General features: G+C 35.8%; 1 protein-coding gene across 6 annotated transcripts in view; it reads right to left on the bottom strand.

The window, feature by feature from the left end:
- The window catches only part of map7d1a (MAP7 domain containing 1a), a 62,759-nt gene that overhangs the window by 11,936 nt on the left and 27,378 nt on the right, over positions 1 to 23,445 (bottom strand). For 2 of the 6 annotated variants that reach the window (XM_067448199.1, XM_067448198.1), the window contains exons 2-12: positions 20,238 to 20,447; positions 15,306 to 15,374; positions 14,511 to 14,531; positions 10,670 to 10,833; positions 10,230 to 10,341; positions 7,619 to 7,723; positions 4,368 to 4,490; positions 4,038 to 4,177; positions 3,488 to 3,609; positions 716 to 954; positions 288 to 570 (exon numbers count right to left, since the gene is read on the bottom strand). In XM_067448199.1, the coding sequence (XP_067304300.1) occupies positions 288 to 570; positions 716 to 954; positions 3,488 to 3,609; positions 4,038 to 4,177; positions 4,368 to 4,490; positions 7,619 to 7,723; positions 10,230 to 10,341; positions 10,670 to 10,833; positions 14,511 to 14,531; positions 15,306 to 15,374; positions 20,238 to 20,447 (1,588 nt within the window). Of the gene's footprint in view, positions 1 to 287; positions 571 to 715; positions 955 to 3,487; positions 3,610 to 4,037; positions 4,178 to 4,367; positions 4,491 to 7,618; positions 7,724 to 10,229; positions 10,342 to 10,669; positions 10,834 to 14,510; positions 14,532 to 15,305; positions 15,375 to 20,237; positions 20,448 to 21,236; positions 21,339 to 23,445 lie in introns of those variants that run through there. The other 4 variants (XM_067448203.1, XM_067448201.1, XM_067448200.1 and 1 more) reach the window with 4 other exon arrangements.

Raw genomic sequence — 23,445 nt, 5'->3', positions numbered from 1 at the left:
ATATATATATATATATATATATATATATATATATTTTTTTTTTATTTTTTTTTTTATTAATTACTTCCCCCTCCCTCTTGCAATGACATCTCTCCCCTGATGGCATGTTTTTCGGCACAAGGGCAAGACAACTTTTCATTAACATAAAATCACAATAATAGCAAACCACAACGATCCAATACATTAAGTACAAAATTAAGTAAGAAGCCGTTTCACTTTAATATACATCACAATACTTGTGTTTAATGCCGACTTAAACTTAAATAAATAACAATAAAATAGGTAACCTCTCTCTCTCAAGCTGTTCTCTCCGTTCTTCTTCTTCCTTCTCTCTCTGTTCACGAGCCTGTCGTCTTTTCTCAGCCAGAATGCGGGTGGCTTCCTCTGGGTTATTGGTGCCAGCCATGGTCTTGCCTGGTGAGGGAGCTGGAGAAGCCACCTGTGGGAGGGCGGGGACAAGAGGGGACTCCTCGGGAACAGAGGCTACAGAAACCGACATGACTGGTGAACTTGCAACAGGGGGCGTGTCCGGGACCGATGACACGCAAATGGAGGGGACGGGAGACGAGGCTAGAGAAAACACAGAGAAATGGAGCGGGGGAAAAATGAGGACTGGAGAGAGGACAAAAAGTGTAAACTGACAGAAACTTTTTTTATGGAATAACTCCTTTGAAAGAGAAGCCTCTATGGCAACACTTGTCATCCCCACACTCACTCTTTGGTTCTTCAGGTGTAGCGGGCCTGCGGGTCTCTCTAACCCTCTCTATGGCGACGGGCGAGGCGGTGCGGGTCTCTATGCGGGCAGGGGTCCTGGCCCTCTTGGGTCGGGCTTTAGGAGTGCTGGGGCTCGCTCGTGCTGATGGAGGTTTAGGAGATACAGCAGGGCTGGGGGAGGAGCCGCGGCCTTTGGGCGTCACAGGAGATGCAGATCTTAGTTTGGACACTGGACTCGGACTGGAAACATGAAGAGAATCTTAATTTAATGGCCGAGCTGAAAAAAAAGTTAAAATACAACATTTTCATAATAAGGGATTAAGAACTACAAATGTTGATGAGGCGACACGAACTGGACCTAAAATGTGGCCTGATATTTCATAATGTCCTAAAATAGACAAAATAATGATTAAACCAAGGTTTCTTATTATCTATTTAGTGTAACATGAACCTAAACTATGACTTCTGACTACAACCATAAGGAGAAATGTGAAGTCAGAGACAGCATTACATAACAGCATTGGTCTTACAGAATTAGATGACGCTCAGGGCAAAATGTTCCATTAAAAACCTTTTATCTATTATTTTTTCCTCTTGCACATGCAAGGCAGTGCTTCCAGAATATAATCTTTCTAATACTGATCAGAGAATTTATGATTTATGAGATTTTTCATTTTAATGAAAAAAAAAGTGTATATATATATATATATATATATATATATATATATATATATATATATAATTGTTTTTTTTTTACTGTGCTGTCAATTCATTCATTTTTGTCTATTTTTTATTTCTGATTAATCATGATTAAAAACAGTTCTTTCACAGTTAATCTCTAAATTAATGTAGGTACAACAAAGACAATATATTTTAAATACTTTTTATAAATGAAGGCCAATCACTGATGCTAATACAGCAACCATGCCTCGATGAAATAGATTTTTTTAACATTAGTTATAGCCATTACAGTGTAATTAAAAGTTATCAATTTTAACATTTATTAGGCTCTAAAAATATATAACAATGTTTAATTTAAGTGAGCTTGAAACTATTTTCACATAAACCCATAATAAATGTCCTATTTACCTGTCTAACAGATAGGAAATATAGCCCAACAAAAATCAAAACGTTTTATTAACAGTATTTTAGCAGCATGTTTATGTGGCTGCTGTCCCTTTAAAACCTGCCGCTGCTGCACATCACGCAAATCTCACACGTCACATTTCTCACAACTCTTTACGTTCATTTAAGACTTCATTTAACTAATTTAAGATGATTTTCTTTTAAGGAGACATTTTGTCATAAGAAAGAAAACTTGATTATGGCTCACTGTCTGTATGCATGATAGTGGCACATGTATTTCTGTGTGTTGTGTGTGTCACATAGACAGGACATTCCCAGACAGTACGTTTTCTTTTGTCTTGTCACGCTTGAATGGTTTAAAAGAATTTGCATGAATAAAAGCATGTAATATAATGCTTTTATATTATTTAGCGTCATATAATGTAACGCTAGCCAAAGGATGCCAGAAAAAATGGTTACTGCATTAATTGCATTAAATATCTTTAATGTGTTAAACAAAAATGCATGCATTAACGTGATAAAGTTGAAAGCACTATATATATATATATATATATATATATATATATATATATATATATATATATATATATATATATATATATATATATATATATATATATATATATATATATATATATATATATATATACAGTCTTGTTCAAAATAATAGCAGTACAATGTGACTAACCAGAATAATCAAGGTTTTTAGTATATTTTGTATTGCTACGTGGCAAACAAGTTACCAGTAGGTTCAGTAGATTGTCAGAAAACAAACAAGACCCAGCATTCATGATATGCACGCTCTTAAGGCTGTGCAATTGGGCAATTAGTTGAAAGGGGTGTGTTCAAAAAAATAGCAGTGTCAACCTTTGACTGTACAAACTCAAAACTATTTTGTACAAACATTTTTTTTTTTCACACAGACGTCTTCTAACTGTCACAGTACTTACAGGTAACTCCAGACTGTCTTTGATCATCCTGGAGGTGATCATTGGCTGAGCCTTTGCCATTCTGGTTATTCTTCTATCCATTTTGATGGTTGTCTTCCGTTTTCTTCCACGTCTCTCTGGTTTTGCTCTCCATTTTAAGGCATTGGAGATCATTTTAGCTGAACAGCCTATCATTTTTTGCACCTCTTTATAGGTTTTCCCCTCTCTAATCAACTTTTTAATCAAAGTACGCTGTTCTTCTGAACAATGTCTTGAACGACCCATTTTCCTCAGCTTTCAAATGCATGTTCAACAAGTGTTGGCTTCATCCTTAAATAGGGGCCACCTGATTCACACCTGTTTCTTCACAAAATTGATGACCTCAGTGATTGAATGCCACACTGCTATTTTTTTGAACACACCCCTTTCAACTAATTCAACTAATTGCCCAATTGCACAGCCTTAAGAGCGTGCATATCATGAATGCTGGGTCTCATTTGTTTTCTGAGAATCTACTGAACCTACTGGTAACTTGTTTGCCACGTAGCAATAAAAAAATATACGAAAAACCTTGATTATTCTGGTTAGTCACATTGTACTGCTATTATTTTGAACAAGACTGTATATATATATATATATATATATATATATATATATATATATATATATATATATATATATATATATATATATATATATATATATATTCATTCACCTATGAGGCTAAAACTAATCCAATTTGATCTATAGAATCTTACCTGGACTCTATTCTGGTTTTCATTGATGGCATAGACTGTCTCTTCTTCAGCACCTTCTCTTTGGTGATGGTACTCTTCTCCTTTTCGTTTTCTCTGTCCTTGTCCCTTTTATCCTTCCTCATCTTTTGAGAAATGAGGTAACAAAGGATAAACACATCTTTGAAAACGGACCCTCAAAGCCAGGGCAAAGTCTTTATTTTGCAATTTCACATTACAATTTGCACTAATCTATGTGAATTTGCACATGGATGATATTTCACAGTATATTTTGTTTCTGTAGTTTAAAATTGAATAAATTGTAATATTGGCCACTTGAATAATATTAATGATAACGTAAGCATGCTTTATACAAAAAGAGTTGAGAAATCTAGATCTAAGAAATGTCAACACCCTCTTGAAAGGCTTAGACATGTGGATTCATGAAAGTGGTGATGTAGTGATGCATGCATTTCTCACGTCCTCTTTTATAAAAGCAAAATATGATATAACAGTCAGGGAGCGATGGCGTGTGAGAAAAACAGAGACCGAAAGGGAGCCTTAAATAACTCACAGGTGTGGAGTCTCGTCTGCGCTGGGCAATGTTGGGCGTGCTTGTGGTGACCCTCCAGCGTTCAGAGCAGCGGTGATGTGGCCGGTTAGAACACATTGTGAGAGGGCTGGCAGATGCTGAGCGCGGGCACAACGGAGACTCTGCATGAACAAAACATTTCATTTTGCAACATATAGAGCAAAAGAAATAAGGTCCTGTTGTTATTTCTAACCTGCACAGGCCTTAAACCTGAAGAATAAAGTAACATATTTTTTAAAAAGACGTTGAAAAATTGTTAAACTCCTTCCTAACACAGATATAAAAGATACTATGATGGTATCGGTCACTCACGGGCATCTCTGGTGTTGTTTAGCACACTGGCAGCACTGCGACTGCGAGCCAGGAAGGAGAGAGTGGGCGTCATCAGCCTGTCCACAATGCTGCTCTCCCATGGACTCAGCTGCATGCTACGAGCTGCAAGAAAAGAACAACAATTAGTTTCCTCATAATACATAAGCAACGATCACTTACCTTCTCTCATTCTGAACTTCACAGGATTGTTGAAATGATCTTTGCTAGTTTTCAATAGTTGTGATATTTGTTGTTATATAAAATCCTAGCAATGACAAACTGTTTTCTTTGCTGTGAACATGGATGATGGATTTCACAAACTGCTACATGCTAGAAACATCAGTAAAGGTGACCAGTAAACATAAAATATATAAAAAAATAAAAGCATAACAATGTAATTCATCCGATGATTAATTCAACTGCTATTATTTGTTCACCCTCATGTTGCTCCAAATCTGAGACACATGGACTACATTTGTTGCCCGCATGTAATTACATCAGTAATTAATTTTTATAGTTACATTTACACTCACCTAAAGGATTATTAGGAACACCATACTAATACTGTGTTTGACTCCCTTTCTCCCTCAGAACTGCCTTAATTCTACGTGGCATTGATTCAACAAGGTGCTGAAAGCATTCTTTAGAAATGTTGGCCCATATTGATAGGATAGCATCTCGCAGTTGATGGAGATTTGTGGGATACACATCAAGGGCACGAAGCTCCCGTTCCACCACATCCCAAAGATGCTCTATTGGGTTGAGATCTGGTGACTGTGGGGGCCATTTTAATACAGTGAACTCATTGTCATGTTCAAGAAACCAATTAGAAATTATTCAAGCTTTGTGACATGGTAAATTATCCTGCTGAAAGTAGCCATCAGAGGATGGGTACATGGTGGTCATAAAGGGATGGACATGGTCAGAAACAATGCTCAGGTAGGCCATGGCATTTAAACAATGCCCAATTGGTACTAAGTGGCCTAAAGAAAACATCCCTAACTAAGCGTGCCAAGAAAACATCTCCCACACCATTACAACACCACCACCAGCCTGCACAGTGGTAACAAGGCATGATGGATCCATGTTCTCATTCTGTTTACGGCAAATACTGACTCTACCATCTGAATGTCTCAACAGAAATCGAGACTCATCAGAACAGGCAACATTTTTCCAGTCTTCAACGGTCCAATTTTGGTGAGCTCGTGCCAATTGTAGCCTCTTTTTCCTATTTGTAGTGGAGATGAGTGGTGCCCGGTGGGGTCTTCTGCTGTTGTAGCCCATCTGCCTCAAGGTTTTGCATGTCGTGACTTCACAAATGCTTTGCTACATACCTCGGTTGTAACGAGTGGTTATTTCAGTCAAAGTTGCTCTTCTTCAGCTTGAATCAGTCTGCGCTTTCCCTTTCTGACATTCCGTTTGGAATTTTGGACTTCAAATCTCACAAAAAATAATAGTTTCTAATTCTAAAACTTTTGTGAAATTGAAAAAGCAAAACAACCACAAGTAAATGCACTGTAAGAAGTGAAAAGCAAGCGCGCAAGAAAAATGAGGAGGTAGAGAGGCATTTTAGAAACAGAAAGAGAGATATTGCCCATAGCTGAACATTCATCAGCGCTCTGCAGTAATGTCTCTGCTCTTGGAAAACTTCCCAGACTCGATTATCTGTCTGAGCACAGAGCGTGAAGTCTACTTTCTGCTCCGCTCCATCTATTGTTGTAGGGAGCACTCACAAATAGTGTTCCCTACTTACCATTGAGTTTTCATGACCTTAGTACATCCAATAAAAGAAGCACCAACAGCATAACTTCAAGTCATTTCTGATAAACTGATAAATGACCCTTTGTGGTACATACATCCATTAACACATTTCTTCCTTTTAAATATGGCAGCAGATTCAGCACATTCCATGGCCACAAAAACACTTATAATGCATGAATGTCAACAAAACATCAAATCAAGTGATATTTACTTTGAAGAAATAAGCCACAGGCACACTTTAAACATTTCACAAAAAGATGCTTTTAAATGATAAACCAGTAACACTTTACAATATGCATCAATTGATTAACATTAGTTAATGCATTAGGTAACATGAACTAACAATTAACATTTTTACTGCTTTTATTAATGTCCTTGAAACAGCCTGGAATTTAATTAAATATCAAATTAACTTAAATATTAGAACTGTCAAATCACATCTAACAAAATTTTGTGTTTACAAAATATGTTTGTGTATACTGTGTAACACTTTACAATAAGGTTTAATGTGTTAACATAATTAGTTAATGCATTAATTAACACAAACCTAACAATGAAACCTTACTGTAAAGTGTTACCAATATGTTTATACACAATATTTATATTTAACATAACCCTTTGTTAGATGAGATTTGACAGCACTATTTTATTTAAATTAATTTATATATATAATTAAAAAAATATATATATGTATATCAAATTAATTTAAATAAAATAGTGTGTGTGTGTGTGTGTGTGTGTGTGTGTGTGTGTGTGTGTGTGTGTGTGTGTTTGTGTGTGTATACATATGCTTCAGCACTATTAAATATTTAATTTAATTACATCTAGATTATTAGACGGATGTAAAACTCAGTTAATGATACCTAATGGTTTATCAAACATTAATGAATTGAACAATATTGTAAGGTGTTATCGATAAAACAACACATATACTGTTCAAATAGATAAGTATTTGGACACTTTGTTGGCTTAGAAAATACAAGTTTGTTATGAGAAAAGCTCTAGCATCATTTGTTTGAGGTATCATTTTCAACTTCTGTTCATACTAAACTCATACATTTTAAGAGTGGCCTAAGTGTCCAAATACTTTCTTGGGCCACTGTATTATCATGCATCATACGCAGGTGAGGGTATGGAGAAGTATGCAAGTACTCTTGAGTACACTTTTGAAGACGTTTACTTCAAGAACAAGGAATTAGGAACAGAGAAAGCCACCACCAAAAATAGGCAAACAAAAAAAACACCACTGAGGACGGTCGACGGTGAAAGGAGAAGATTTTGAAATTGAGATTCGAACACATTAACTGAAGACACTGACGAGGAGGCGGTTTGAAAGGAGGGAATGATTGAGTGATCACGGTGGACGAGCAGGTGATTGGTCTCAAGGGAGAAATCAAAGGTGGGGGGGATAAAATGGAAACTCATAAATATAAATATGAGGAGCCTGTGAAGACGAGGGGGAGGGGCTAGATCTGGAGGCATGTCCTTACTTCTGCTAGGGGAGTTCCAAAGAGTGGCAGAGGATTTGGAGAGCCTCTTGTTTATGACTGAGTCCACATGTTTGGGTAGGTTGACCGCTGATATTGAGCATCTGCCTGCAAAATCCACAGAACACCGAATATATACACAATGCTGAGGCGACCAAGATGACACGACAGCCGGCAGTGAAATATATAAATATGAATCTCTCGCACAAACAAAAGAACAAATAGAACATGATATATAGGACAAGTAAACATACATATTGAACAGCCAAACATGGTTATCTTTGCTCTGGATAACCATTGTTAAGTTTGCCGTGTCTGAATATTAACTCAACTGCTATTTTTATGCTGCTCAAAGTTCATTATTATAGAGTCAACAGACTTTTTAATGGGGTCACTTCCTCCACTTCTCCTCTTAAGAGACCATCAGGGACTACAATGACTGCACACAACTTTTGGGAGAGGAATAATCTAAATTAAGTCTGTTAGAAAATAAGATCCTTAGAGAAACAGCATTGCTTAGCCTATAAATTGAGGTCTTGTGTCCTGGGGGAGGTGGCACAAAGCTGCACTGAAGTTCATTACCACATTTCCCAACATTCTCAGCACATCATTCTCACCTCATGTTATATACTGACCAATAAAATACACAAAAGCTAGTAACTGAAGATTATGAAGATGTTTTGTGTTCACATTTGAATTTTTGTACATTTTCAGCGGGATAAAATGCCATTTTATTGGGCCAAAAGGAAAACAAGCCTAAATTCTGTTGCTTTAAAGAGGTGGTTGCATGCGATTTCACTTTTTTTACTTTAGTTAGTGTGTAATGTTGCTGCTTGAGCATAGACAGTATCTGCAAAATTACAGCGCTGAAAGTTCAATGCAAATGTACTCGGAGATATTCTCTTTTAAAGTTAAGGCAGTTTATTGCCTACAAAAACGGCCGGTTTGGACCACAATGGGCTTCTTCCGGGTTGGTGACATCATAAACCCTTGCTAGTCACCGCAGATGTGACTTCTGTCCGTAATGGTAAGGGGCGAGGCGTTTCCGGACAACCTGTGCTTGGCACTTCAGCCAATAAAAATACATGAGACTACATTTGGCCATCTAACCAATCTAAGACTATTGCGTTTTTCAGAGGGAAGGGCTTCATAGAAGCAGGAAGCAAACGAGCCGTTCAAAAGACAGTGGAGAGAGCGGCGTGGAATAAAGGTCAAATATAAGAAAAATACGGCGTAAAAAATAAAATAAAAATAAAGAAGTATTAAGACATGTTATACTGCACCCCCATAAACACAACCAAGCCTAGAAAAAAACACGGAACCACCCCTTTAATAATAATAATAATTTGTTACATTTACGGCAGTTGGTTTAAAATCTGATAGTAGCAGCAAATGGAGAAAATCAGCATTCATGTGAAATTATCTTGGCTTAACGTGTATAACGTTACCAAAGATTTCTATTTCAACTTTCTATTCGTCAAAGATTTATATCACTAATTCCACAAAAATTCCTTATTAAAGTGATAGTTCACCCAAAAATTATTTCGTCATTTACTCACCCTCATGTTGTTCCAAACCTTTATGAGTTTCTTTCCTCTGCTGAACACAAAAGAAAATATTCTGAAGAATGTTTGTAACCAAGCAGATAGAACAACCATTCACTACCCTAGCAGGGGGAAAATACTATGGTAGTGAATGGTTGTTCTATCTGCTTTGTTACAAACATTCTTCAGAATATTTTCTTTTGTGTTCAGCAGAGAAAAGAAACAATTTTGATTTTTTTTGGGGTGAACTATCCATTTAAGAAGCACAACTTTTCTCAACATCAGTGATAACAATAAAAAAATTGTATTGACACTAAAGATTAGAGAGTAATGGCTGCTGATAATTCAGCGCTGCCATCACAGAAATAAATTACAAAATCAGTTGTTATAAATTGTAATACTATTTCACAATATTACTAAACAAGATATATTTTTTCAATTTATTGGTTGATATATTGATGGTAAAAAGGTTCAGATGAATATAGTTGGAACATGTGCACCTTCCGTGTGCGTAGAGACTTGTGATGCACAGAGCTCAATGAAACTTAAGCTACAGAAGAATACTGCGGGTAAAAATGAAAAAGGTTTGCATATCTTAGTATTTGCGTTTCCTAATAGCACATTAAACCCCTATGATCCCCAGAAGTGAAGCGACTGATCTCTTGGTTAATATCGCATTAGTAAAGAGTGTTTAGTTGGGCTTAAGCAGGAAGTTTATGAGGCTTTTTTACGCTACACATAAGAAACCATGTCTCATGTGAAAAGTCAAAGAAGTTAGAGAACCAGCTACTTTTCCTTCAGAAATTGAAAATATACATTTGTAAATAGTGCATTCTTCAGCACTTATTTACAACAACAAAAAATACAGAAAAATAAACAATATTAGAAGCATCAGTCTCAGTAAACCTCATTTATCTGCATGTTTTCCTATCACACATCTAATGAAGCAGATGACATTCCAACTTATTTATTTCTTAACACAGATGACTAATGCAGTTAATATGATACAGGAACGAGGAAGATATACCTACAGTTTGTGTTTTTATGTATGTGCGTTTTGTGTAACTCACTCTGGCTTTGACTGGAGTTGCCGCTCAAGCCTCCGGCCCAGGACCATCTCTGCTGCCGAATCTCTGCCCATGTCTTCTTACCAGACTTCTGGATGGCGGCCTCATACCGCTCCTGAAAAAATACCCAAATCAATGCCAATATAAATATCACTTTAAAAGGTAACAGAAGTGCAGTAAACACTTTATATTGTACATTTATACAGTATCTAATGGGCACTGGGAGGAACAGAAGAAGAGGTATTGATCTTACAAAGGGGAAATCTTAGGGCCCTGGTACAAAATGTGCTCAATTTTCACTAATAAATAAATCATCTAGCATTACTCAGAGAAAACAATGCCTGCCGAGTTGGCAGAAACTTCACAAACTCTGAGTGTGTACAAATAAAGGATGTAACAGATTGTGTTGTGTGTGTTTGCACTGACCACCACTACTTTCTCACCTTGTTCTTCTCAAGTTTCTGTCTCTGTCTCTCCTCCAGCTCGACGCGGCGTCTCTCTGCCTTCAGCCGCTGCTCCTCCAGCTTTCTCCTCCGCTCCTCCAGCTGCTGTTCCCGCACCTGCCGTGCCCGCTCCTCTTTTTCCAGCCACTGAGACTTTTTAGCAGCTACGTGAGAGAGAGGAAGAGCCTTTGAGATACTCAAACCAGGCCTACTCCACCTCTTCCTCCAAGAACAGAATTCAAACACACTTTCCCAAATCCCAATGCATGTTCATTCATTAGACATTTGCTCGAATGTGCAGTAATTTGGCTATCAATAAAAGTGCATAACTCTTAGGTCTGTTTTGCCATATTACATTTCACTGATTTTAGAATGGTGAGAAAATTGAACAAATGTGATTTTGGGGTGAACAATCCTTTTTTATTATCGTTTAAAAGTTTGGAGTCAGTAAGATTTTCAAAATGTTTTTGAAAGAAGACTCTTATGCTTACCACGGATGGATTTATTTGTATCAAATATAGTAAAAGCAGTTAAAATGAAAAATGCTTTCCATTTTAATATATTTTATTAAAATGTATTCTATTCATTCAAGTTGAATTTTCAGGAGCCATTTTTCAGTCTCACATGATCCTTCAGAAATAATAATTTGTATATTATTATCATCAATGTAAAAAAAAAAAAAAATGTTGAGAGTTCAAAAAAACAGCATTTTTTAAAAAGATCTTTTTGTAACAATTTGTAAGTCTTTATTGTCACTTTTGATCAATTTAACGTGTCCTTACTAATTAAAATGATTATTAAAAAAATTACAATTCTTACTGACACCAAACTTTTGAGTGATAGTGTATATTTAATCTTACAACTTCATATTCTACAAAGCTATTCCCACTGAGCTGGTATAAATCTCTACAACATACATTTGATTTTAAGCTTCTTCTTTTTTTTTTGTGCATATTTCAAATCATAGCCACCCAATACTTTTTACAGATAAATCAAATTCTGCATGTTTTGCGTCTTAAATTAAATAGGGTGGTTTGTGTCTTTAAAGCTTTTAACGTTCACAAAATGCAACATGTTGTTCTTAATAATGGTGTTAGGACTAAATTATAATGACATCACTTCAAACAAACACAAGTGACAATGACTAGGTCATTAATATGTTACAAGCTCAAATCTGCCCCTACATTATGTAAAGAGATAAGGAGACACCATTTTATGTTATCAATGCTCTAGCAAAATCAAGTTGTCTATTAACTGCCGGGTTTAAATGTGTCAAATCAGAGTAAACACTAACTGCACAAGGCTTTTAGACAAAAAAAGTGCTGCTCAAATAATTTACATTATGTGGAATATCTACTGTCTCTATGAAAGCAAGGCTTGGCATGAAAAGTGTCTCTGCGGAGAGCCTTCATCTCTTCTGAGGATGGAGGTTTTGAGCCTTTTTCTCTGAGCGCCACAGTTATAAAATAGTGATGGCCATAGAGCGCCTAGGTGATGCTCTTCATCAAACTTTCATAATCCTACTGGCAGATAGATGAGGTGAAAGACGACCCACAGTCTGAGAGTATATGGACACAATGTCCTACTATGAACATTTGACTCAATGCAGCCCACACAAATATTTCACACATAAATGTGAAAGTCCACGGTGATGGCAAAAAAGATGGATTGATGAGTTCGACTGACTACTGCCCGAATAGGTTTAGATAAAACACTTCACACTCGTGTGGCTGGAATGTAGCAGGACGTGTGTTTATCATGATTACATTCACTTCAATCTTGATTTATTCACAGTTCAGTCACAACAGATGTGAAGACAGCAGAAGATGTCACTTCTGGGTCCGAATGGATCCTGCAGTTCATAATTATGGGAAGCGTGTAAAACGTGCTATGAAAACAAGCATTCAGAAAAACATATAAACTCTGAGGTGAGGTTTAGCGGTCGAAAGTTCAAATTTGGTGCGTCAATGACCTATAACTGACCCCAGAGCAAAACAACAAAAACCCTGCGCACATGACCTAAATGTCTTAACAGATGCACTGAAAAATTTTTATGTTTATTTAGCATACATGTAAAAGATATGAACTCAAATAAACAAAAGATTTTCATTCACACATTTGAGATTTAAAAAAAAAATTAAGTGTTAATTAGTTTATTGTCACATTTCTTTCCTTGTTATTAATATACCGACAAGCCCAGTCATGTTTGTCATTGTAGGAAATTCACAGTTGGCCAATTGTAAAAGCAAAATTAGGCAGACAAAATTAGCTGGGCAAAAAAAACATACTCCAAACCAAACGTACAAATATGATGTAGCCATTGTAGTCCAATTCACAGACTAATGACTCTAATGAACTGGCTGTTTTAATGAATCAATGAATCAATGAAAAAGATGAACAAACTCACATGGTGTTGGTCTGAATCAATCTGAGGAATCATTCACTGTATTAACTCATTGAATCGACTCACTTAGTGAAATGTGTGTCATTACTTTTAGCTATGCGCTATCCTTTTTATAGTTTTAATTTAAAAGAAACTAAATTAAATATTTAACCCAATCAAATATGAAAATACTGTCATCGTATTTTTTTGTACGTTTTAACCGTCAGAGGTCACCTTTTCAAAACAGACTTGGTCACCAGACTTGACAAAGTGCAAAATATAACTGCATGCGTAATTTCATCAGCATAACCTACTGACAATTATGTACAATTACAAACACCCAAAAATGCCATGCCGATATTGATCCTTGTTTTACTTTTCCCTTTGTCCCAAAGTCTGCTTGCCTCATTTGAGCTACGTTTGTTGAATAATGAATAATCGCGCTCCATAGCTGAACGACACAACAGTTTGTCCATGTGTGTTACCATGGTTTCTACAAGCGAAACCAGAGGACAGCATGGATATTACACTATTGATAGGCGACAATAACAAGTGGAGAGCCATTATTTAAAGCTACACTGTGTAACTTTTTTAGTTTATTCTTAGCTAAAACACTTAGTTCTTTCAAAAATATATGTGTTCATTAATGTATATTTACTTCTTTCAAGTAGTAAAGTATTTTCGTAAGCTTATAATATGCCACTGAAAATACATACGGGTGAGGGTTCGAATGCAGGTCGCCATGTTGCCCCTCCATCTTGAAAGTACAGTAGCCAAAGAGGGACATACCCGTAAATTCAAGCTTCACTTTTCGCGTTTTAACACTCGATGGCAGTCATGAACGAGATCGAACTGGAAGCCATGTTAATCTTGGACTAAATCGGCCACCGTAGGAGTTAAAACGAAATCGGAATTGAGGGGAACAGAAACTATTATTCCTGAATTGTCATATACCTTTTCACCGGTAGATGGGGGAAAATATCTCACAGTGTAGCTTTAAAATTGGAATTTCTCTGGATTTACAAACTTTTGGAATAATGTATACAACTGCATGAAATATATCACACTGTGGTTTTTGGATATTTAATTACAAAAATCTTACATACCTTTAACCAGCTCAAGCAGGTCCAAATCAGCTGGTAAATCAACCAATTAAACCAAATAGAACCACCTAATGACCATAAATTGCCACAATTTTGACCAGCTATATAGAAACAGGCATTTATTAGAAGCTAGTTTAAGCATAATTTTCCAGCAGAGGAGTGTGACTATATATAAGTGTGGTAGTTTTCACTCAGAATTAAGACACGCGACAACCTGCCACTAATTGTAATTATGTATGAGACACAATGGAAAGGAAAGCAGCTCTACAAGAGAAGAAGTAACTGGAAGAGAAAGGGATGAAGACACAAGAGCGCATCAGTCACCAACACCACCAGAGACGGGGGAGTGGCTTACCTTGGGTCTGGCTACGATGTTCTGGGAAGGGAAGGTGAAAAAGAAGACAAAAACGTTCTGTCAATCATGCAAAGCAGGGCAGCACAGCAATCTCAGCAGCAATCACATGCACTGATATGACTGACAAACAAAACAGAGCATGTGAGATATTTATAATTCTCTGAAGAGGAGAAACTCTCACGGTGCTGGTTTAGTAAACACACAGAAGCAGCAAAACATTTAGAAGTTATTATCATAGTCATAATTGCTAATACTAGGAAAAGGTTTATAATACTAGTTAGGAGCCTGGAAAACAGTCTTGGTATAAGTGACATGTATTAGAGTGTGTTATTAAATATTAAGCCATTTAAATTAGCTATTTTATATATATATATATATATATATATATATATATATATATATATATATATATATATATATATATATATATATATATATATATATAGACATTTTAAATATATCTGAATTTCTATTACGATAAACAAGACATATAGAATGGAAAACAAGAAAAGACATGGGAAAATTATAAATATGCAAAAATGTAAACTGCATGCACAAGCGCTGTTAGTCCCAAAAGTCACAGTGACAAATGTCAAACTTATAACTTATTAAAATCTACAAAAGCCTTTGAACCTCTGCGAACATGTATTTATTTACAATCATCCTGTGCTGTTGCACAACCCTCCGGAGTTTGACGCTTGATTGAATGATATGAAGTGTGTTTTTGTGTCTGAACCCATCTACACCCCAGACAGCAGGGGGTGCTGTCTCACTGTCTGCCGTGTGTTAACTTACCGAGATATTTGGCTCTCTCCTCCCTTCTCTCCTTCGCCTGTTTCTGTCGCTCATCCAACTTAATTCCATCTGAGAAAAGAGGTAGAATCAAATGTTTAGTGTTGGTGAAACATTCTGAAATTGCCACACTGTTGCTTGGGGAAAAATGTGAGGTTGTCATTCTGCCCACTAAAGCTCTCCTGGGCGCAGATAGAGAGAAATAGAGACAGTCAGACAGCAGGGTGCCGGGTATGAGAGAGGTTATTGTGTGGTAGAAGCCATGCTCACATCTGCGGCACTATAAAGCACTGGAAGCTGGCAGCAGCAGAGACTGGCAGCATTCACACGCTCCGGCTGACAGCAGAAACCTCTGAGGACTCACAATGCAGATACAATCAACCCAACGCCGCAAATTAACATTCATCTGAAGGGAAACTTTACCTGGGCTAAAAAGACATACAGCCATTCATCCTCAATAATACCTATCCACATAATGAGGGGTATATTTTTATAATTACCCAGCATTTTCTATCATTATAATTATCACTTGCAAAGTTACAAAATTATATCAACACAAATATGCCATACCATAATTGTCATTTAGCTAACAACCACTCAATAGATTTTTGTCTACACATGTTCTGATCCCCGTGCACCTGATTTATTACACAAGACTTTAGACTACTATCGTAGTTTCCAAACTGGGGTACACAATGCTTTTTTCTGCCATTTATTTAATTCTACCCTACCTTAAAATAACATTAAAACCATGTATGTATTTCTAACTGGCAAAATACCGATCATAATACCGATAATAATCAATAACTGAAATGACATTCAATTAAATTACCTCATCTTTTGTGTTCAAAAATGACTGCATCCACACAAGCAGCATGCATAGGATAGGTTGTGAGCAGGGTGTGGTGCCTTAGCAAATCACAATACATTACTGCCGTTCTCGACAATGTACCTTTGTAAAAGTGGGGATTTAGCACTTACTAGCATGAAGAACAAATATAGACAGAGAGAATGGATTAAGATCGATTTAAGACTCAAACCCTCTTCGATACAAAACATACCCTGAGCGAGTTTTGACATTGATTATTATACAACAGGTCAATAAATAAAAGAGTAATGTTAAGTAACACATTTTAAAAACAGTATTGTCAGTACTTGCTCTATCTTGCACCAAAATAATAGTTCTAACGAAAGCCACAGCAGTACTGCAACACACATCAGTGTTTCAGGAGCGATTCTGTGTTTTTGAAGAAATAGTGAGTCATACTGATTAATTCATAAATACTTCCTTCATTAATGAATGAATGAATAACTTGATGACTCACACACTTTAAGACTTACTGCCACCTACTGGCAGTTTTAGTTAAAAAATAATAATAATAATTACAATCATTGCATATCTCTCTATTCAATATTTTTTATTTAAAACATTTTTTATTTTAATAAGTGAGGGAAGAGAGGGGTATGCAGAACTCGAGGTATGCCACTCTAAAAAGTTTGGGAACCAATGGACTACTACTTCCACATCTGTGGAGAACACAGTTAAGAAAACTGCTTTATACTACTAATTAAAGATTCAGACTAGTCCACTCAGTTTATCATTTTAAACAGCACTCCTATTTAAAACCTCTGAACTGGCCCCATGAAATCTTTGAGTTGGTATCTTATGACGCACAAAGTCTAGTACAACTTTTATCTGATGACACAAACTCATTAATAATGATCATAAGACTCCAGCAGTGTTCCTCTTCATGACCTGTGATCCAATTTGACTCAGTATTTTTAGAGCACGGGAAGCTGAAGCGCAGAGTCTTGTGGGCCCTTACGAGCAGCCCGTGTTCCCATTGATGAGTCACCGAGCAGAGACAGAAAAAGCAGAAGACTGACCCAGAAAGGGATTCCAGAGGGTCTGAGGCAACGGAGTGGTGCATAATCGCTGACCTTACCATCTCCTACAGCCCAAAATACACAATCTGCATTAACCAAAATGATTTTACCATGGCTGTAAAGCTGAAAAGATCCATTGACCAATTCAAGACCAGAACTATCCATTTTAAATGACATAAAATCTATATCAAAATCAAAGTACAAACAACAATTACAAAAGGCTTTTCGTTCCCTTGATAAAACCGCTGAATAAAAATGACAATATTCTCTCTGCGGTGGAGAAGTCTAATGGTTATGGATCCTGGAACTAACAGCATCATACCCTAGAGTAGGAAATATATATATATATATATATATATATATATATATATATATATATATATATATATATATATATATATATATATATATATATATATATATATATATATATATATATATATATATATATATATATATATATATATATATACATACATAAATATATGTGTGTGTAAGTGTATAATTTGTACATACCTATATATATATATATATATATATATATATATATATATATATATATATATATATATATATATATATATATATATATATATATATATATATAAATATATAATGTAGGTATGTACATATTATACACTTACACACACATATATTTATACATATATATACATAAATATATGTGTGTGTAAGTGTATATATATATATATATATATATATATATAATGTAGGTATGTACATATTATACACTTACACACATATATTTGTGTATAAAAAAATATATATGTATGTATGTATGCATACATGTATATGATCATTCAGGCAAGAATCGTCTTTCTCAAATTATAAAGAAGTAAAATGAAAATATGGTGGTAGTGAAGGAGAAGGAGTATGAGAATGAGAAGAAGAAGAAAGAAAAGGAGGAGAAAAATTACTTATGATTTGCTGATTCATGACCTTAATGATCAAGGTGCAATTATGATTCTAATTTACTAGGGGTGTGAGAAGGCTTTATAAGCTTTCAAAACAATACATTTCATAGTAATCATAAATGGGAGAAAGCAAAGCACTCCTATGGTACTTGTAAATTAGGTTATTTTGAATGCTGTCAGTGCCAGCTATAGCTTACAATCCTCCCAAAACCGTTACTATGTGAATTTCAGACAATCAGATTGAAGGTTGCAACTGCAAGCTAGGAGGAGAGAGAGAGAAAAAGTATCATTCAGCATAATGCATACAGTATGAGTCAATGTCTGAACTTCAGGACTTCCCTTCCTTCAGGTCTCCTTGTGTTCTTTCACATAATAAATGTGTTATGATTGAGGCAGCAGCAGCCCGATCAATGGAGGACAATAATCTGTGGAACAGTGTTCGGTTTTACAAAATGTTCAGTTTGACCGCTGCTTGACAACAGTAATATATTTTAAAAGGAGATGAGCTGAACTGTGCACAAACGGTAGTATGAAGAAGTCTAATAACATAGGGGCTGAATGATGACAATGATGTCTGTGGCTGAATGATGACAAAAGATGACTTGTCAAAAAAGTGTCAGTCAATTACAGGTAAAAATTAAAATAAGTTAAAATTAAAAGCTAAAATTGAATACTGATTAATACTGCAAACACTATAAATCAACTACATAAATGCAACTGGTATTTTCCTTTTAATACTGTATTTTAATTCACTTAGATGAGTATGAATTTAATTTAATATAACATAAATGTATTAATATTTACAGAAAACAAAACAATTTAAATTATAAAATACAACCAGTTTAAAAACAACAACTTTGTTTTAAGTCATTAATTTTAGTTAGCTCGAGTCAAAAGTGTTTCCAAAAGTTCCAGCATGTATAATATTCACTTTTGCATTAAATAAATGTTTAGTTAAATACTGTAGTTTACTAGCTTATGGTTACATCTGTTTACTTTAGCATGGTTAAATTGATTCCCCTCAGTCTTCCATTTCCAGTTGAATGACTTACAAATGCTTTTCAAATCAGTACAAACGGATCATTAACAGAAAACATATCAAAACAATGATTCTTTTGTGAATTGGACAACACTTGCATTTACAGTAAACACAGTAAGAACATCAAATACAGCTGACCCAGCTTTTCCCACACTATTACCCACCAAGCGGCTCTACAACCACATCCTTGGTTATATAAAGAGGCAACAATGAAGTAGGCAAAGAAAAGCTACTTACTTTTTCAAACCCAAACAACTCACCCATTAACATGTATCTACATGTGCTTGTACAAGTAAAGTCATTATACTATGAACGTGACAGAACCAAGGAGGAGGGTTAAATCCCTTCAGCTGGCACAGCCCTGTGAAATGTGATGCCTAGTCAGGTTTCAGTGCTTCACCTCAGCTGATGACCAGAGGCGATTAGGAACTGCCTGTCGCCAGCCTCCACAAATCAGCATTAGCATTAACATTCACCTCACTAAACGGATCTGATTCTACATTAATGTAATAAAGACAAAAAAGTCTGGGAGCATTTACAGAGTCCTGATTGAGGAAATTCTTTGTGAGACATTAAACAAATGCCTCTGTTAGCTTACCAGACTTTGGGCAGAGGTAAACCCTCAATGACTGACTCCTTTCTCAAGAGATTTCCCAAATACTCCTCATGGAAAGAAACATTTGAATGGAATTGAGCAAATATAAAGTACTTAAAAGGTTTATTTCCAAATCAGAATGAGCTTTATTCACCAAGTGTGTACAAACACACCAAAAAGCTCCTTCTGATTCTGATCAATGTTATGTTGGAAAAGGTCAAACCAGAACACCTTAACGCACCTCAAGACGGTAACCAACCCTAACCGACTGATTTGGCCACTATTAGTTGGTGCTGCAGCTTCAGCCTACTAGAAACCATGTAAACCCAATGACCTGTGCACCTGATAATGCTTCCTCTTACATTCTGATCATTTGGCATAAAAAGGTATTTGAGAGGACTGTCCATAATAAAAAATATTGATATAAAAACAAATATTGAGCTTGTCTAAAAAAAATGGTAGATAGTCTTCAGGATACCCACCTTTCTTGGGTTGAGGGCTGACACTTGACCTTGGAGTGGGTGTCGCAGGCGACTTTGGAATGACGTCTGGTTGTGTCGGGGTAATTGACTTCCTTGTTGTGTCCATCTTTGTAGGCCTTCTGGCTTCAATGTCTGATTCTGTTTTTGAAGGGGTGTTGACTTCCTCGGAGCTGGGATCACTGGGATTGGCCTCTGGAACAGCTGGGGGACCTGAGACAAAAGACAAAAGTGAGAAACTGTGATGAAGACCAGCTGAACTTCATTCCAAAACTACAGTATACCTTCAAGTGTATTTGCCTACTAGATGTGTGATTACACAGAAGAGCCATTCAAAGTTGCATTCCGCGGAGATTAAATCAGATTGATCTGTTTGATTTGCACACGTGATCCATAAAAGAATATCTTGGTACAGCAAAGACTAATGAGTAAGAGTCACACCTCAGATGGCTCGATATGAACCTTAACTGCACTCAAGAAAATTGATTATTAGTAGTTTGAAGGATTGCTCTGTCTCATTCCTCAAGAACATCGATTTAGTGAATCACAGTCTCGATTATTGATGATCAGAAACTCAAAAACACTCTAGCTAAGACATATCATTTACTTTCTGCAAATGGAAAACATTCTAACAACTGCCAACTCATCGATATTAGATAACTACAAATGTATCATTCCCTGGAGTCAATGCCATGGACTAATACAAAGATAATGCAAATACACAGGAATCACAATCATGGGATATAAAGAATTACTCTCTCCAATGATGATTGTTGTGCATATCTACAACATTAATCAACACGCAAAACATAAAAGCAGAACTTTACTCAGATTGTAATGGTGGGTAATTTATGGAGAATTTTATTTACATGAGAATCTTAATTTTCCAATGAGCTGCATTAAACTGGCACAAAAGAGCATTATGTTCTAAATCAAAATCCAATTGAGGCGAATTGTGAGGAGTTAAAGATTACAACCTTAATTGATAAGCTCGTTGCTTACCTGGATACAGCCTAAAAGTCTAATTGAATATTTTCATCGAAGAAAACGAGCACGAAAGTAAGTGCTGGTCTTCTGAGAACTTAAAGCCATGCATGATGTCATGTCGAGACAGAAAACAGATTAAACACAAAAAGGTGGAGGTTTAACAGATCACCTGTTTTTCACTGATAAGAGTGTGACCTGGGTTAGAGTCCAATGTGAAGTTGGCCAACATTAAAGACTCAGTAAAGCATCCATGTATAAACACACACACACACACACACACACACACACACATATGTCAGTGTAATGTTGGGAAATATACCTTAAAAACTATATTTTTCAGCTTTTTGGTGATATTCAGTATATTAAGGCTATTGTCCACACTGTTTTTCACTAAAAAGGCACAATTAAGTTTATTTTTTTATATTACATTAAAGGGATAGTTCGCCCAAAAATGAAAATTAGCCCATGATTTACTCACCCTCAAGTCATCATATGTATGACATTCTTCTTTCAGACAAATACAGTTGGAGATATATTAAAAAATGTCCTGTCTCTTCCAAGCTTTATAATGGCAGTGAATGGCTGTTTCTGTTTTGGAGTCCATAAAAATACATCTATCCATCAAAAAGTGCTCCACACGGCTCCGGGGGGTTAATAAAGGCCTTCTAAAGGGAAGAAAAGCAATGTGTGTGTAAGAAAATCTCCATATTTAAAACTTCACAAACTGTAATCTCTAACCTCCGCTAACTGTCATAATCACTTTCACAAGAGACGTTCCAGCATATGATGTAGGACACAGGCGTAACATATCGCTTCAATTCAGAAGGCCTTTATTAACCCCTCTGAGCCGTGTGGAGCTTTTATGATGGATAGATGCACTTTAAATGGACTTCAAACAGAAACAACCATTCACTGCCAATATAAAGCTCGGTTTAGCCAGGATATTTTTTTTATATATAACTCAGATTGTATTCATCTGAAAGAAGAATGTCATATACACCCATGATGACTTGAGGGTGAGTAAATCATGGGATTATTTTAATTTTTGGGTGAACTATCCCTTTATTAATTATTAGTTTATGCATGCACCAATATAAAGCATAGCAAATATATAAATACTGTTGGTTATTACTAAAACATTTATATAAACATTTTCTTCACATTATAAATGAAGCTTGTCCCATATCAACATTTAGGATGTAAATACAAAACAAATTAATCAAAGTTCTGAATCAGTTTAATAAAACTTAACTTACCAACTCTAACTTTGTTTTCCTACTAATATTTTAATCAGATTTTTTATTAAATTATTAAAACAATTGGTTTTATTACCTCATAGGGATCACCTTATAAATATAGTGTCATTTACATTTCCAAAATAAAATAAAAACATAATTATATCATGGATGTTCAACAAATCATCCAGCCCTATACATCCTAAAAATCAGCTTGGCCGAGCAAATATGAAAACATCCTGCTTTTACTTAGAGGGATGCATGTGTTGTCTTCTCATCTCTATTCAGCTGCCATGAGGCGGAAGAGTTATTCTAAAAAAAAAAAAAACATCAGTTGTGGCCTGTTTTATCCCTGGGAGAATGAGAATCAATGGACGCTATGGCAATGAATGAAAGGGGTTCGAAAGTTTTACAGGGATAAATATTCGGAGATTTGAGCTGATTTAACCCTCAGGTGTGCTTGAGCTGAGATATGACTCTTTTTTTATCCACCCTTGCATCCCTTTTCCTCTTGGCACAGGCATTGCACGTTGTCCAGGGACAAACTGAGCAAACGCTGCCATGCACTGCATTATTCATGTTGAGCTAAAAATACCATTACCACCCGACATGAAATGAGAAAAAAAGACATTAAGCATAAGAAAAGATCTAGGTTGCATGCATAAAAGGTTGAGATTTAAACTAGGAGCTATAATGACAAAGGGGGAAAATCTATAATGTTATGTGACTGCTGTTTTCTGTTGCAATATGCATTTGCTTGGCACTCATTATCATGTCTGAAAATAGATTGATCTATAGAAATGCACCATGTTGTGCTGTCAATCAAACAAGCAACTGACACATACTGTAGAAAGGAACCAAAGAGTGTTCCAAAACAGTAAACTACACCAAATTACCAATCTAATGATACCAATTCTATATGAGGTAGCAATGCATTGTTTTGGATCATGGGCCAGGTGGAAGATCCAACCACGGTCCATTATAAGATT

Source organism: Pseudorasbora parva, chromosome 7 (assembly GCF_024679245.1).
Source record: "Pseudorasbora parva isolate DD20220531a chromosome 7, ASM2467924v1, whole genome shotgun sequence".
In the NCBI taxonomy this organism is placed as follows: Eukaryota; Metazoa; Chordata; class Actinopteri; order Cypriniformes; family Gobionidae; genus Pseudorasbora; species Pseudorasbora parva.
The sequence above is the reverse complement of the archived record's forward strand: the minus strand, read 5'-3'. Positions and strand labels throughout refer to the sequence as shown.